The sequence below is a fragment of the Fundulus heteroclitus genome, chromosome 14, assembly GCF_011125445.2.
Source record: "Fundulus heteroclitus isolate FHET01 chromosome 14, MU-UCD_Fhet_4.1, whole genome shotgun sequence".
Lineage (NCBI taxonomy): Eukaryota > Metazoa > Chordata > Actinopteri > Cyprinodontiformes > Fundulidae > Fundulus > Fundulus heteroclitus.
In genome coordinates, this window is record NC_046374.1 from 12,327,822 (window position 1) to 12,343,613 (window position 15,792).

At 41.1% G+C, this 15,792-nt stretch overlaps 1 protein-coding gene across 5 annotated transcripts in view; it reads left to right on the top strand.

Annotated features, from left to right (window-relative positions):
- col4a6 (collagen, type IV, alpha 6) overlaps positions 1-15,792 on the top strand; it is a 142,094-nt gene that overhangs the window by 109,385 nt on the left and 16,917 nt on the right. For 2 of the 5 annotated variants that reach the window (XM_021322772.2, XM_021322771.2), the window contains exons 18-31: positions 2,352-2,421; positions 2,513-2,617; positions 4,292-4,450; positions 4,646-4,693; positions 6,174-6,260; positions 8,293-8,450; positions 8,556-8,732; positions 8,843-9,026; positions 11,258-11,302; positions 13,254-13,325; positions 13,525-13,632; positions 14,203-14,421; positions 15,019-15,177; positions 15,617-15,625. In XM_021322772.2, coding sequence (XP_021178447.2) covers positions 2,352-2,421; positions 2,513-2,617; positions 4,292-4,450; positions 4,646-4,693; positions 6,174-6,260; positions 8,293-8,450; positions 8,556-8,732; positions 8,843-9,026; positions 11,258-11,302; positions 13,254-13,325; positions 13,525-13,632; positions 14,203-14,421; positions 15,019-15,177; positions 15,617-15,625 — 1,600 coding nt within the window. The remainder of the gene's footprint in view (positions 1-2,351; positions 2,422-2,512; positions 2,618-4,291; positions 4,451-4,645; positions 4,694-6,173; positions 6,261-8,292; positions 8,451-8,555; positions 8,733-8,842; positions 9,027-11,257; positions 11,303-13,253; positions 13,326-13,524; positions 13,633-14,202; positions 14,422-15,018; positions 15,178-15,616; positions 15,626-15,792) is intronic. The other 3 variants (XM_021322773.2, XM_021322775.2, XM_021322776.2) reach the window with 3 other exon arrangements.

Consider the following 15,792-nt stretch of genomic DNA (forward strand, 5'->3'; position numbering starts at 1 on the left):
ATTAAAACAACCCAGAAATGTAAAAAAGGACAAAAAGTGATGCAGAACGATGAGTTTAAAGTGTAACTCACCCCAATATCAACTTTTTTTTTGCAGATAAACTGTATAAACTGGGGCTAAGATGCTACTTTTATGTTACTGTGCATTTTTTATACTTCTATGTGAACTGGAATAAAATTATGAAATGAAAAGTATTATCTATACACATGCAGCCGGCCCTTTTAATGACTTCATGACGCCAAAGTGGCCACATATAGAAATGAGTTTGACACCCCTGCTTTAAAATATCCACAGGTGTGTCTCAAATCAACTCAAATCTTGTCAGAATCAGACGTTTCCAAAGACATGACATCAACATCTGGGCATTCCCAAATTGTTTAAAGGGATAGTGATCTTAGTATATAAACTTCTGAATATGAAGAAAGTAACGAATTATTGTCAAAAATAACTCTGTCTGAGTTTTCTCTCTGCTCCTGTCAGGATGAGCTCCAGTGCGTTATGAGGCGGAGGAATATTTCAGCGTCACTTAGTTTAGAGCCCAAACGAGCCACTTCACTTTCAGAAACAAGCCAAAAAAACTGCAACCCCACAACTCATGAAATTTACAAGCGACTTTAGAAAAAATAATACCAAAGTCGCATAAAATAAGTGGGCTTCGCAGCAGTGAGCATTCTTTCTAAGTGTGTCATATCACTCCGCCCCTCTGGTCGGTAAACAAATGTTCCTGCAAACTCTACATCATAAAAAAGTAAAACCTACCGAAAAGTCTCGCTCTCATGTCATCTTAAAGACATTCTTCTTCGAAATGTTGGCTACAGACGACGTTTTTTCTCTCTGGCCAGAAGTTCGATGGCAAGTTGGCAATCCAACAAAAGAGCCAGTGGTGGATCATGAATCAGAAACGTGAAAAAAATGTTGTTGTTTTTTTCACTTTTACCCGATGTATTGGAACATCCAACGGCCATGAACGTGGGCATTGTTGCTTCAACAATAGCTCTCGTGAATTTCAATGGTGAAGTCCTCTGGAAATCCGAAATAATTGTTGTTGTAGAGCGCAGTGCGTTACCGCGACATTACGTCACAGGATGTGATGTCGGGCAATAATGGCCGCCCCCATACACAGTGATCGAGACGACAATTTATGCTTTTATTTTCTTATTGATTAACGCTAAATTCATTAAATCACCAAGAACTTATTAGTTTTTTAGGTATAGCTAATGATCCACTGATTTTCCTTGTTGACCGGACTTTCGATCGCTTTACCCGATGGGGCGCCATTTTTTTGTTTGTTTTGCTTTTCTAGACTTACGCCTGGTCACGTCGTACTTGCTTACTGAATGCCATGTGCGTAACTTGCATAAAAAAATGTGACATAAGTCGTGCTGCCCGGCTCTGGTGCTGCCTGGAATCGATAAGAGAATCGTTAAGCGAGCTACCAAACGGTGCCATGGAATTGGAACACACGGAAATCGAAAACCGGTTCCTCTTCAGAACCGGTTTTCGATTCCCATCCCTTCGGGTGACATGGCAGACGACTTTCTCTTTTTCCTCTATATAATTGAGCTAACCAGAATTTGACCACTTGGAAGCTTTAGGAGTGTGTACACTGCATTGAACTGAACTACAATTGAACTGTTGATTACCCAAAAGCCAAGGGACCCTTGATAGTTGCAGACGTATGACCAAATGCCTTGACTGTGTTCAAAGCCTTATCTGTTCATCGATAGGTGTTTCCTCACCAGGTGTGCTCCTACTGTGTATTCAAGTAGAAATGCTGGACTGGATTGTTTCTCTTAAATGAAATGTGCCAAAGAAATATCAGACCACAACCTCAGTTAGCTACGCAACTGATAGCCAGTTTATATTAACCGTAATGAAAACAAAACAACTGCGATAGACTGGCGACCTGTCCATGGTGTACCTCGCCTCTCGCCCATTGACAGCTGGTGATAGGCACCAGCACCTCCTCGCGACCCCGCAAGGGATAGACGTGTTAGAAAATGGATGGATGGAAAACAAAACAATGTTACTTTTAAATTGTGCATGAATTTATCAAAGGGAAAACAGCTAACAATTTAGGTGTTTATCCCTATTTTAATAGCTGGTATAGTTGGATTGCTTATGAAAGTTTTAGGTAACTTAGTGTTAGCTACTTGTTTTGCTTATTTGGGGCCAGTTTTTTCTCTTTAGTCTTTAATTAAAGTTGCCTACTTTGCACCTATAAAGTACAGGAGTGGAGTGCTTAACGGGAGTGGAGTGCTTAACACATGTTTTACCTTGGCAAAGTGAGACAGATTTTTTTCCCCCCTCCCTTATGTGTTCTGTTTCTTACCTATGTGAACATCCCACAGGGAGATCTAGGTGAAAGAGGACTCCCAGGACCTCCAAGTTACGTCAATGGTTATGGATCTTTTGCAAAGGGTAACTCACACACTGCTATTCTGGACTTTAAAGCAGGACTTGAGATTTTAAAAATGTGTTTGATGGCCATGGTATTTGTTATTTGCTGCAGGATTTCCAGGTGATGCGGGTCTTCCTGGCCGCAAGGGTGACCGAGGTGACCAGGGGCCGCTAGGATTCCCCGGACCCCCAGGCCCTGCAGGCCCTTTTAGTATAGGTAATAATGACAGATTTGTGGAGAATTTGTAAGTTTAGTGATGGAAGGTTAATTGGGAAATCCAGTCACACTCCAGAAAGACTGCGTTCCAGAGTCGTTTATAGCCCTTGAACTTCTTCACATTTTGCCATGTTGATACCAAACAAAAATCTGTTTATTTTTTTAGGGTCAACCAAGGAAATGCATAGTTGTATAGTGACGGGTTGGTTATTCAAAGTCTGTAGACCCCAATTTTATTCCAGTTGCAGCTTTTGGGGTACTGTCTCTACCAATTTTGCATAGCTAGAGACTGAAATCTTTGCTCTTTTGCTTTTGGAAGACAGCTGAAGCTCAGTCAGGAACGATGGAGAGCATCTGTGAACATACATTTTGAAGTCTTATTAAAAAGAAATCTGCATTAGTTAGGCCTCTCTATCAAATTAATATGCTTTGATCTTAAACTGTTCTGTTGTATCTTGGGTTGTATTTTTTTTTATTATGCCTCTAAGAGACTTGCTATCGGGCTAAGCCTGAATATAGCTCCATCCCTCTCCCCACTAGTTCTGACAAGCTTTTCTTATTTTTTATGGTTTCCTGTACATGACTTGTGGCAAATTATTTTGGCTTTCTTTCGGCAATTAAACAATCTTGTCAGTCTTCCATGGAGGCCAGACTTGCAGTGTAAAACTAACGGTTGTCATGTTGACAGATTCTCCCACTTAAGCTGTGGATCCCTGCAGCTCTTTCACAGTTACCGCAGGTTTCTTGACTGCCTTTCTGATGAACCTTCTCCTTGCCTGGCTGGTCAGTTTCTGTGGGCAGTCATGTCGAGGTTTGCAGATGTGCTGGACACTTGTCCTTTTCGGTGCTCTTGAAGTTGTTCAACATTTGTGTGTTTTAATGTTTGTTTCTTCTCGTTTTTTTTTACCCCCAGCCCTACTTTGAATTAAGGGTTCATACATACTCTGGAAAAGTATTAAAATATAAGGAATTTGATTTCATTGTTTTATATCAGGAAAAAGTATGGATAAATCAAATGAGCATGTGGAATAATATTAGTATTTCCGGACTTTACTCTATTTCATGATGTCTAAAACCTTCCTTTATTGTGTTTTTTCCCTTTCCAGTCCTTTTATAGCCTCATTTAATGTTTTCCTACCTCCCCTCCATTTGTTCTACCTTCCCACTTCATTGTGTCCTTACTTTCTTTCCAACTGATGGTTCTCCTACCTTCCAAATTCTTTTTATTTATTTTTTTGGTTATGTATTCAAAGCCTACCTATTGTGGCTATATTTCCCATAAAGTGATAGTGAACTGTGATCCATCATGGACTGAAAACTCTGTATAGTTGAGTCTGGGGGAAAAAATATGAGAGTTTTACTCGGAAAAATGTGTGGGAACCCTGAAAATGTCTGTCCGTTGTGTTCGTTTATAACTTTATAACCCTGTCTGTCCACTGATGTTCTCTAAGCAACCTCTGAGGCCGTCACAGAACAGCTTTTTTTTTAAAGAAATGGTGAAAATCATGTGGTAATTTCCTTCATCTTTGAAGTTATCCTGTACTTTGTACATTTATGATTGCAAAAGTGCGAAAATGTTCAAAGCGTCTGCAAAACTTTGCACGTCTCTGTAGATGAAGTGCACACTCTTTGATACGCAACAAATATATTTCTGTCTAAACGTCCTACGCGCAGGTCCCGCGGGAGCTCCTGGTTTTCCTGGTGAGGATGGCTTAAAAGGAGAGAAGGGTAACTCGGGCGCAGAAACATTCGGCCCCGAGGGACTCCCAGGTTCCCCTGGACGTCCTGGATCTGCTGGCCCCCCTGGTCCTCCGGGACCTCAAGTAATCTCAGGTATTCATCCAAAAAGCCAAGTTTTAAATCTTAGATTCGTCTTTGTACGCATGAGTCTGTTTTGCCGTGGGCATGAAACAAGTTGCCGTGTGAACTTTGTTTGCTGACTAAAAGACACCTCATTGGTAAGAGTACAAGGTAAGACGGCGACCAACTTTGAAACATAACAGTTGTCTGAATTTGCTGTTGTCTAAGGCCGGCCCAGGGATCCCTGTGAAATCTATCCTCCTCTCGAGCCCACAGGTTAGTTCTCCAGGTACCCTAAATGCAGCTCCATGGCAACATTCAGCCCCTCCAATCAAAGCTCAAAACATCTTTTATCTTGCAATACTTCCCTGCCAACAATGCTAACTTCTTTTTACTTTTAACTGTTTTTTGTGCCACTGTACTCTTTGCAGGGAATAGCATTTAAACGGAGAGTGCAGGCTATTACGAGCTTCAGTCTTGGATAGGAGTATCTCTCTACTCCAAGCTGCTTTTCTCGTCTTTGGCCACAAGGTGTCACCTGCTGTAAACATGATTCACTGGTTTTACACGGAGGTTCAGGGAACGAGAGCTGCTTTGGAAATCAGTCATTATGGTCCTAAAAAAGATTTGCAACAAGCAGAACGTAAATCAATCCGAATGAAAACATCCGAGTGAGATTTCTCAAAATTTTTGATAGTGACTGTACATCAGTATAAAAGTACTGCTTACTTAAGATGCTCGGTGGTACGTGCCATGCAGTTCCCAGCTGTTAGAATCTATGTAAAACCACTGAATTTGCACTTGCCAAATGCATTGGTGTTTTAGCGTGCCCTCCACATTTATGGCAACCCCTGGTCAAGATGTGTAAAAAGCCTTAAAATAAATTCTTGTTTTGCTGCAATATGCATAATCCCACGCTGAAAATTGAAGGGGCCACAGTTTTTAGCATTTCTCTGCTGTGTACTTCACCTCTTTAGATTAACAGGAGCAATCATTTTTTTATCCGTGACTTTCAGCTTCCCTCGGTTATAACTTAGATGTGAAAGAAGTTATTTCTTTTAGCCAGGCTGCAGATTGGGAAAGACAAGAAAACATGCCCTTTGACCATTCGAGTGACGGCGATGTGAGGAAGTGGCTGCAAGAAAAGAGCCATGCCCTTGAATTATGTCCACATCTGCAGTTTGAGCAATAATTTAAAATTTTAACACAACTGTAATTGTGAGAAGGAACCGTGTTCCTTTTGCTGCCATGCACAGTGAAGAGGATGGTAAGGGAAGTACACAACAAAGGAAGCATCGTGAGAAGGTAACAATGACAAAGAAAAAGATTTTAGGGATTTTTTACATGTCATTACCATGGGAGATAAATATTATGGAGGGTGCATAAAGTTTTAATGTCATTTAAAAATGTTAATGCTTTTAAGCAGAGGTCTTTCATCTTGCATCAGCAGCTCAAACTTTACGAAAAAGCAGAGCCAACTAACCCTGATTTTGCACTGTGAACCTCTGCTGCACTTGCACTGTCTTGGTTTGTTTCTAGATGTGTTTGCATGTTTCTTGGGGACAAATTTTCCCCCCCAAGGACAAAAAGTTCATTATTTTCCATTGTCATATTGTTACCCCTTACATCAGTCTTTGCAGTTCAGCTTATGTGTAATGTCTACAGGAAACAGAACTTAGATTCGTCTGCTCCTTTATGGCAAAACGGGACAAACTGAAATCCCTTTTTTCTAACTTAGCCGGTGTTTGTTTTGCAGAAAGTCCAGCGGCAGGCCCACCTGGAATACCTGGGCAACCTGGAAGCATTGGATATCCGGGAAACGCGGGGCAGAAAGGCTCTAAAGGTACCCATAAAAGCGACATTTCAACATACTTTAATTTTTTTTAATAAAAATAATAGTAATCGAGAATTTTTTTATACTGTTGTGTTATCTTCTTTCATAACAATCTCCTAAATCTTTGATCTCAGGCTGAAAAGGAGACAAGCAAACTCACAGATCAGGGTTTTGTGACTGATTTCCGATTTCCACTTTTAGTAAACGTCTGACCTAACTATATATATATTTTTTTGGAGTATATACTGTACTTGGACTATGGACTATATAAAATAGCAGTTTCTGAATACTTTTTCTACTTTCTAGTTAAGCTTAAAGTTTACCTGTCTATTAAAGGAGCTATTATTAATAAACTGTAAAATCAACCTAAATCATTCTCATCTGTCACCTGGGATGGAAGTAACATTCCCTATAAACAATCAGTCCTCTCCATCAACAATTTCTTAGTCACGTTTTTCTCCTTTCAAACTTAGAGGTATGGTCGGGAGTTACTCCGGTTCAGTTTGTAGTCTTTGATTACTTCCTGGTTCCTGAGCCAATCATATAAGAGTTCTCAGGGTTCCCAAAACAGAGTGCCGCATTTGTTATTTTATTTTGGCAAAAGAGCTGTAGCCTGCAAATATTGAAGCCAGTAAGAGTAGCGGACCAGAAATAGAGCAAAATACATGACATGCCTATCCTGTGTAAATAACAATTCACAGCAGCAACACACCTTTTAAAAAAAGCATATTAGATTGTTGTGATTGGCGAGCCACAAAGTGTCAGTATTACTTATAGCTCAAAAATAAATAAAAACGTTTACCATAAATTAAAATAGCTGCCAATTTAAAGAGTTATCCCTTCTGGCATCACAGAATATCTACAGTAATATCCTGAGATGTTTTGCTGAAGTAAAGGAAAAATTAAATAAGATTGTAGTATATCCTTGTGTTGCAGGTCTTTTGCATTCCTCTGTATATTTTTGCACACCTCATAGCATAAACTAGCAATATATCATAGCAACTTCTTTTTTTTCTGCAAGATAGATTTAAAGTACATAATAGCTTTGATCACCTTAATAGCTAGAACACTGTGATTTATTGTTATATGTGCAATGGATGTGTAATCTATCTTAGCTAAACAGGAGCCCACTCCTGTTTAGCTAACATAGGTCATTTAATACTTTTATTTATAATTAAAGGAAATAATAATAAAGGCATTGATATTTTAGCTTGTCTAAGACCTTATGTCAACAACTGTGCCTCTTCTGACTTTTTTTTTTTTTTAAAAGATGTCATATCAAAATAGAAAACTTTGAAATTTCTTCCCTTAGTAACCTAATTCTACACTGAAGAGTATATTGATGCACTAAATGACTGGAAAAGACCGGATGTGGTTCCTTTACTAGTTGAAATGTAGAGGGACCTTCTTCCTTTTGCCGTTTTCAATGACAGAAAAAATCACACTAAGTATCTCCAGATATTAGCATTACGATGTCGTCCTTAGCTCAATTTGCAGTGCATAATCATCTTTTTCTTTTTCATTTTTACCAGTGTAGTGTACAGAATATGTAGTCTCTTCAAGGCGTAGGAGGGTGAGCCCGCATCTTTGATGTGAGGGACCCCCGGTTGGAATCCTGGAAGGGCGTTAAGCGTAAAAACTTTGCTCAGTGTGTGTTCAGGTTGTGCTGACTTGCTGTGGCAGCCCATGAATAAGGGGGCAGCTGAAAGGACTCATCATCAGTGTACATCATCTGCGCACTACTTTCACTTCATAATGTGATGGCGCATGCTATAGCGGGTGGCACTGACCCTTTGCAGTAGGGTGAGGAAGTTCAGCTTGTTAAAGTCAATTACACATTTTGAAAAAAAAAATTAAAATCTTGAGTAGAGACAGAAATTCTTCTGTTCTAATGTATATTCCTTTCCATTGAGGTTGCAGGAGGGGGTTTCCCATGGTGCCGTTTGTGTCAGCGCCACCAGGAATAATATATATGTATTCCTTTTTAGTTTTCTCCTCATATGGTGTTCAATCTTATTTCTTAATCCCTTTTATCCTTCAGGTGATTTTGGTGACTGTGACTGTATAGGAGGAGGGGGAGTAGGTGTGCCCGGGTTACCTGGGCCTCAAGGAGCCAGTGGAGGGCCTGGTTTCCCTGGACGTGATGGTGAGCTCGGTGACCTGGGTTCTCCTGGTTTCAATGGCCGTCAGGGGGCTACAGTAAGTACAATTTCCAAGTTGTTGACGTTGGTATGCTGCTTTCAACATCTGGAAATAGGTGCGTCTTAGTTTCTGAGGTCTCACAGATAGCTGTGGTTTCTGCAGGGTCGTCCAGGTGAGATGGGATTCTCTGGGCGTAAAGGAGAGAAGGGGGAACCATACTATCCCGGTTTTGGGGTGAAGGGAGAACGAGGGTCTCCTGGACTAAGAGGACCTACAGGTGAAACAGGAAAACCTGGCAGAGATGGTCGGCCTGGCTTCCCTGGAAACCCAGGACCCCCAGTAAGAACGCATCTTTGTAACAAATTAACTTTCAGCTCAATTTCCTTACACGTTCTCACTTTTTCGTTTTCTGCACTTTTTTTTCTTATCATTGCTTTTTTTAAATTAAGGGTGACGGTGGTTTTGGCACCATCGGGGAGAAGGGATTCCCCGGCTTTCCTGGAGCCAAAGGTCGACGCGGCGCCCCTGGTGATCCCGGCCCTGGCTACGCAGGAGCTCCTGGCTTTCGTGGAGAGCCCGGAGACGCCGGCATACCTGGGTTACCTGGACAGCCAGGTCCACCTGGACAAACAGGTAAGTGACGACAGGAACAAACATCCGCATGCCTGATGTGTTAAAGGAGTGGGACCATTTGAATTCCATGTCATGTTCCCCCCACAGGACAAAAAATCCCAATCGCACAACTGTTCGGCTTCTGCAGTCTCTTGATAATATACTTGATGATCACGAGACATTTTAAGGGGACAAATAGCACCTAGTCTTCATTGTTGCAGTAGTGATAAACTTTAGGACCTAAAGAGACATTGAGGCTCATGTTAGGCTTTCTCTAGCAGGCCCCCCTGCCCTTCATGCCTCGGACTGCTGTTAACTAATTTATTAATGTGCTTTTTCCCATCAGCGGTCACAAATCTAATAATCCACAAGCTTCTTCAGTCGGGTGAATGATGCATAATGATGATACTGTAATCACTGACATGCACAACAACTGCTGTGCTTCTTTAGTCTCAGAGGAGGTCAGAACAAGCTAATCTCCAACGGGTGGCTGACTTAGTGGCCTGTCCACCGGGTCATTTTTGTATTTAGTCAACCTTTTCCTATCAGAAATCTAAGTCTGAAACATTTGGCTTAAAGGTCTGACTTTTACCTATTGTAAGTAATCTTTGGGTTTCACAACTTGTGCAATTGTATAATTGTCTGGAATGATTTGGGGTTTTCTCAGTTTTTTTACATATAGAAATCTGAAACGTGCATTTGTGTTCGTCTCCCCTGTGTCAGCTTGTTGGAGAACTTTTCAAGAGTGCCGTACTGCAGTTGCGGGGCGCCACCATTAATTTTTTATAAAATTAATTAAGTCTGACAAAATCACAAAAACCACCGGACGTCGGCCCCAACTGGAAGTTAATGAAGTCGTCTTAAATCCACTCACCTTAGGTTTAGGTTTCTCATCCACAAATGTTAGGGTTAGCCCTCAGGGGAGGGAATAAACCGCAAGTATTAAATTAGGTTTAGGTATTAACCCACTAACCTTAGGGTTAGGTTTCTTTAACTTTCTCTCGGTCTCCAAATTTTAGATGAAGAGGAACAAAACCTCCAGTGTGAACTTCCTGCACTGGTTGTAAAACGATGACGTCCTACGACTGCAGTAGGGCGCCTCTTCAACTTTTAGTTGCAAATACAGCCACGTAATTTGAGGTGTGTCCATATCAGCTTTGCCCATTCATTTTAATAGTTCAAGTTCAGTCAGACTGGGTGTGTAATGTCTGTGAACATCATTTCTGGTTCCCTCACATATTGTCCTGTCTGAGCTGTGAATCTCTGCAGCCCTCCTAACAACATCCACGCTGTGAGGCTGTGTCTTGGTAGCTTTGCCACAGCACCATACTCAGTGAAATGTTCAAATATTGGGATGTTGTTTTATAACCTAAATCTGCTATAACCACATCCCCATATTTATCCCTGACCTGTTTAGTATAGTTTTTCTTTTTGGTCTTAATGATGATGTTTCTACGCTAAAGTACTCTGGAAAACCTCTGAGACTTTCTCAGAGCGGCTTAGTTTAATCTCAGTATTCATACTGAGGTTAAGTTCCAAACAGGACTCTGTTTATTTATTAGATGACTTCTAAAGGCTATTGTAGTGGATATCATTTACAGGTAGCTGAACACAAATGCACAATTTTGCCCCATGAAATAGATTATGGTTGTAATATGAGAACACGTGAAAAGGTTTGAGGAGTACGAATAGGTTTGCAAGGCCCTGAATCCCCCGATTTAAGTCGGTTTGTTTCATTTAAATTTGTTTCATTAAGATTCCCAAAAATGGGATCCTCGTGCTCAGTTCTTCCTCTCTGGGACTAAACAACACAGGATATCAGCAGCCGCTGGGCTTCATTTGCAGTATGAATGTTGGCTCTCACCCCCCGGATGCTAATGCTTAAAAGAAATCTGTTGATTTTGCTTTAATTATATCTGTTATTATCACTCTCAGGAGGCGAGGGAGAATGAGGGAGTCGAGCGGCAGCTCGCCACCTCCTTCTCTTTCCCCTGCTGATGATGATAATAGTCTGTTTTTAACTGAACCAAGCATTTCACGATGCTTCTGCCTTAACTGGATGAGCCTTGAAATAATTGACTTGAACTGATTTGCCAATAACGGTTTGATGAAAAACATTAATTGCTTTACTGGCGCATGCAAATGACCCTGTCTGGCTTTTATGACCCTCTCTCTATTTCCATCCCTGTTTCTCTCTCTATCTCCCATCCCGCCACCTGTCTCACCTTCCTTGTGCACGTGTATCTGTCCAGGTGAAAACAGCTGTGGAGGGGTTAATGACGGCGGACAGGGAACGGGTGGGTAACTAACTTCCTCAACCACCAGTCGGAGTAACAAGCTCGTGACAGAGTGTGTAGCCTTAGCCGAGGAACTGGTGGATTCATAGAGGAGCAAGGGAATAAAAAGCCAAATAAACTTGGAGTTACTGTGGCGCAGGAAGAGTTATTCATGTACGCAAATTTCACATATAGCCAGTTATTCCGTCCAATGGACAACATTAGGTGGACGTGTAAGAGACATTCATCTACATGTCAGTTCAAACGATTTGCAATGTGAGAATCTCATCATGGTTGTGGATCCTCATGGGGGAGGGATAAAAGTTTGTAACCTACTGGTTTAAAAAATGAAATTAAAAAATAGACACTACCATTTAAACATTTGGATACTCTTTTGCCATTCATTGGCCTCTCCTAATTTTTCATACTTTGCATATTGTAGATACCTGGTGAAGACATCGATTCCTGTGACATAGAAAAGATATCAACAATTCAAGACATCCTTTGTATGATGGACTCTTTAAATTAAGCCCCTTCTGTTGTGATTATTGCTTTGGACTCTCCTGGCGTTCTCTCCATGAGCTCCAGGAAGTATTCACCTGACAAGGTTTTCCAAGTCTTGAAGGCAGACAAAGTAATGGAAGTAACAACAGGCCATTGAATGATACAGTTTGTCCAAATGTTGACTGACTAGTTTATGAATTTTGACATTGATGTCATAATATCTAAAGAAAGGTGAATAAACAGGCATGGTAAAAGGAAACTACATTTTAGGGTGTATAAATCCAGAAAACCAAGATGCACAAGAAGGGATGAAAACAAAGGGCAAAAGTTATGCAAAGCTAAACTTACTCTGAGGTAAATGTTGCAAAGATGTAACCAAATCTCTCCATTATGTCAAAAAGAAAATATAATTAGCAAACTATTGTTTGTACTCTTCAGTGCTAGCTTGTTTTATGCTGGGCAAAAACATGTTTGCTGTTAAAGATCAGTAATTTGTAAAAACTTATCTGTCTCTTCTGAAGAAAGGAAAAAAATAAGTTGAGTTAATTGTTTTTGTTAATAACAGACCTAGCTGAGTTTAACATTGGGGAGTTTTTTTTTTCTTTAATAAGATGTTACAGCCATGCAAAATGACGGTTTTATTTGTAAAGAACAGGGGCAGGTCAATTTCTCCTCACTGTCTAATTACAGATCAGAAGTGGCATCCATTACTCTGGCGCTGTCATGGTTGTAAAGTTAATATGAACTTTAATATTGTGTAATGTTCTAAAAACTCTTCCTAGTTTGACAACCAAGGATTTCTTCTAAATAATGTGTGGAGATATTTTTAGAAAAATGCTCCAAGACTTTCAAAGCCAAACCTCAGGCATAGCAGATCACTGGCCATCTGGTCTTCCACCACTTATAACCAACAAATTTTTTTTTTTTAAATCGGGGAATTCAGAAACGAAGGGTCTCAGACCCCTAAATCCCAGGGGTTTGGTGATGAAGATGCAGGTTTGGGGGTAAAGTGGAGTGGGTGGTCGCAGTCACCGGACAGTCGCATCTGTTTGTCTTCTTCGCTCCAATCGAAGCTGCTGAAACCTGTCACGCATTGCCCTGCTTCTGCTCAGCACTTTTAATCACAGAAGGTCCCGGGACGCGACACACACACACACACACACACACACACACACACACACACACACACACATCCAATGTGGGACGGTTTATCTGTCAGCGTCTCGTTTTCGATCCACACTTTTATCTCGAACAGTTTGCCACTAACAGCGTTCACGCTCAGAGGTACAACAGCTCCTTGTACTCTGTTATTATTTTTTTAAGAGATTTCTGTAGTCAAGCAGTATAAATCTTTTGAAATGTGTGAAAATATAATTGAATGTTTGTCGATTTTGTTGTGGATATCTGATGTTTAACCCTAATATGGTGCTTAAAGTGTGAGTACTAACCTGTATGTGACCACTACCAGGTGATAGGCTGCCCTGCACCATATATGGTGAACCTGGAGACCCCGGTACTCCTGGTTTTCCTGGACAACCAGGTAACAGAGTTTTGGAGTAACTCCTATCTTATATACAAACAGGATAAATGTTTAGATTAGTGTGTTTAAGGCGTCCGCCTAAGCCTGAGAAACTGTTTGGATTGAGTCTACTTCCGGTTTAACGGAGTTTAATTCAAAGGCAGATCGTATTAGGGCGTAATGCTAAGGAATGAGAGCTTAACCTGTTCTTCTGCGTCAGGCCCCAAAGGCCAGGCAGGTTTCCCAGGGATCCCCGGACGTCCAGGGTTTGATGGCCCCAAGGGAGAGAGGGGAGATCCTGGTTTTGGAGGCCAACCAGGACCACAAGGCAAGTCGGTGCTTAGGTCTCTTGACATCTTGGCATTAGGGTCTAACCATGAGCTGGGATCCATGGTATGATCAGAAGAAAGAGTAAAATTTATAACCTGGCATAGATTTGAATTAAAGCAGAAGATCGATGGAGCACCTGTTCTATCAGTAACATGTCAACATTGACTAGACATGTCAACCAATCAGTGCTCCAAGCTTAGATTGCTGGAACTATAGAATGAACCCAGCTTTTGCCATTGGACTGAAATGAATAGTTTTGCAACCTTGGTGGCAAGCAAGCTGGCTTTGATTAAGTCATCGAAAAATTTAAGTCATCTATGAACTAGATGTAAAACAACATCAATAAAAAGATTTGTATAAATAAAGATCATTAATGAAGTGGATTTCATCCCTTAGCTATAACCTGTCTCTAGAGTCAGCTTCAAGTAAAGCAAATAAAAAAACTACTTGGCATATACGTTAGAATAATAAGATCTCTGCAATATTTAATAATATCTGCAATGATAATAATTCAGCAATGTTTTATTTTACCGCCTCTGCTATTCCCGCTACCCCGCCCTTCCTGCAGGTTTTACTGGACCCAGAGGAGATCCTGGAGTTCCAGGCACTCCGGGATCGGGCTTTGACGGCGCCAGGGGTAAAGATGGCATTCCAGGATTTCCCGGACCCAAAGGCCAGCCTGGAGAAGTTCTGGGAGTCAGACCCGGAACACCAGGAAGAGATGGCGAAATAGGAATACCCGGAGACAAGGGCCTACCAGGGAGTCCAGGATTACCCGGTTCACCCGGTGGGTCTTGGATGGAGAGACTGGAATCTTTTCTGTGCAAAACCTGATTCATAAACACATTACTTTATTTATTCTTAAATGTACTATTCACATTATCACTTCTTATTAATGGAGTTGGAGCATCAAATGTCAGAAACCAGTCAGTCATGTTTGAGGATTAACCGCTTCAGTTGTTCATCTCTGTCATGGGTTTGAATGGTGCTGTAGCCCTTGTAGTAGCACGTCAGAATCAGGATTAGAATCAGAATCAGAATCTGGACCAGAATCATGATGAACGTAGTTTACCAAGTCTGTGGGTACAAACAAGGAATATGATTTTTGATTTCAACACTTACGATGTGAAAAAAACAGACAAGCAAGCAGAACAGTAAACCACAATCTAAATAAAAAAACAACAACATTTATTCAGTGAAAAAGTAATAAAAGCAGCAGTATGTACAAGAGACTTTTTGTGTCTTTTTAATGTAGACATATGCATTTGTACAAATATACAAGGGGTAATAAATCTGCCAAAGTACATACATAAATACATGCATGCATACTTACATACATAGCGAGTATAACATAAACATATCTCCATATTTTGTTAACCTTTAGGTTCTGATGGACGCCCTGGTGCTTCCGGTCTGAAGGGAGAGCGTGGAGTCGATGGCCGGCCGGGTTTTCCGGGTCCTCCTGGACTTCCAGGTTTCCCAACCTCTTCCATTCCTGGTCCCCCTGGACCTCCCGGCAGCAAAGGACTAATTGGACCACCAGGTGGGAGACCATATTTGCCTATTCATATATTTCTCTCTCAATATCTCTAATTCACCATAAGGGATTCTGGTGATTTTTTATTTCTTTTTTTAAAGGGAAGTTTGTTTCTTGGTTGAGTTTTTCAGGTGGAAGTTGAAGTCAAATGTATGATTCGTTTCTTGGCTAACGGTTTTTACCTCTCGTCCCTCCAGTTTTTCCAGTGTCGTTTGTCGTTTCTCATCATATTCCTTTTGCATCCTGCATCAGATGGCATGTTATTGTCTTGTGGATTGAAGTTCTCCATCACCCAACAAATCTATTTTGTATCTCTCCTTATTCCATTTTTTTTTTTGCCCCTTCTATCCTCCTTCCTGTTCCACATGCACCTCCACCATCACCTCCATGCATCCTTCTCCATCTCTCCATCCTTTCCTTCTTGGTGCTGGGTCATTCGATATAGGCTGCCCAGGTGAGACACTCTCTCCCCGTCCATCCATTGTCCATCTTTTTCACCTTTCCCTGTCCGTCCTTTGCTTTAACGTCTGCGTGCTTCTGCAGCTCGTGCCTCTAACCCTGTAACTGCTTCGTCGCTCAAAGTGCCAGCCCGCGGCCATTTTCCTCACCATGCGACAAACA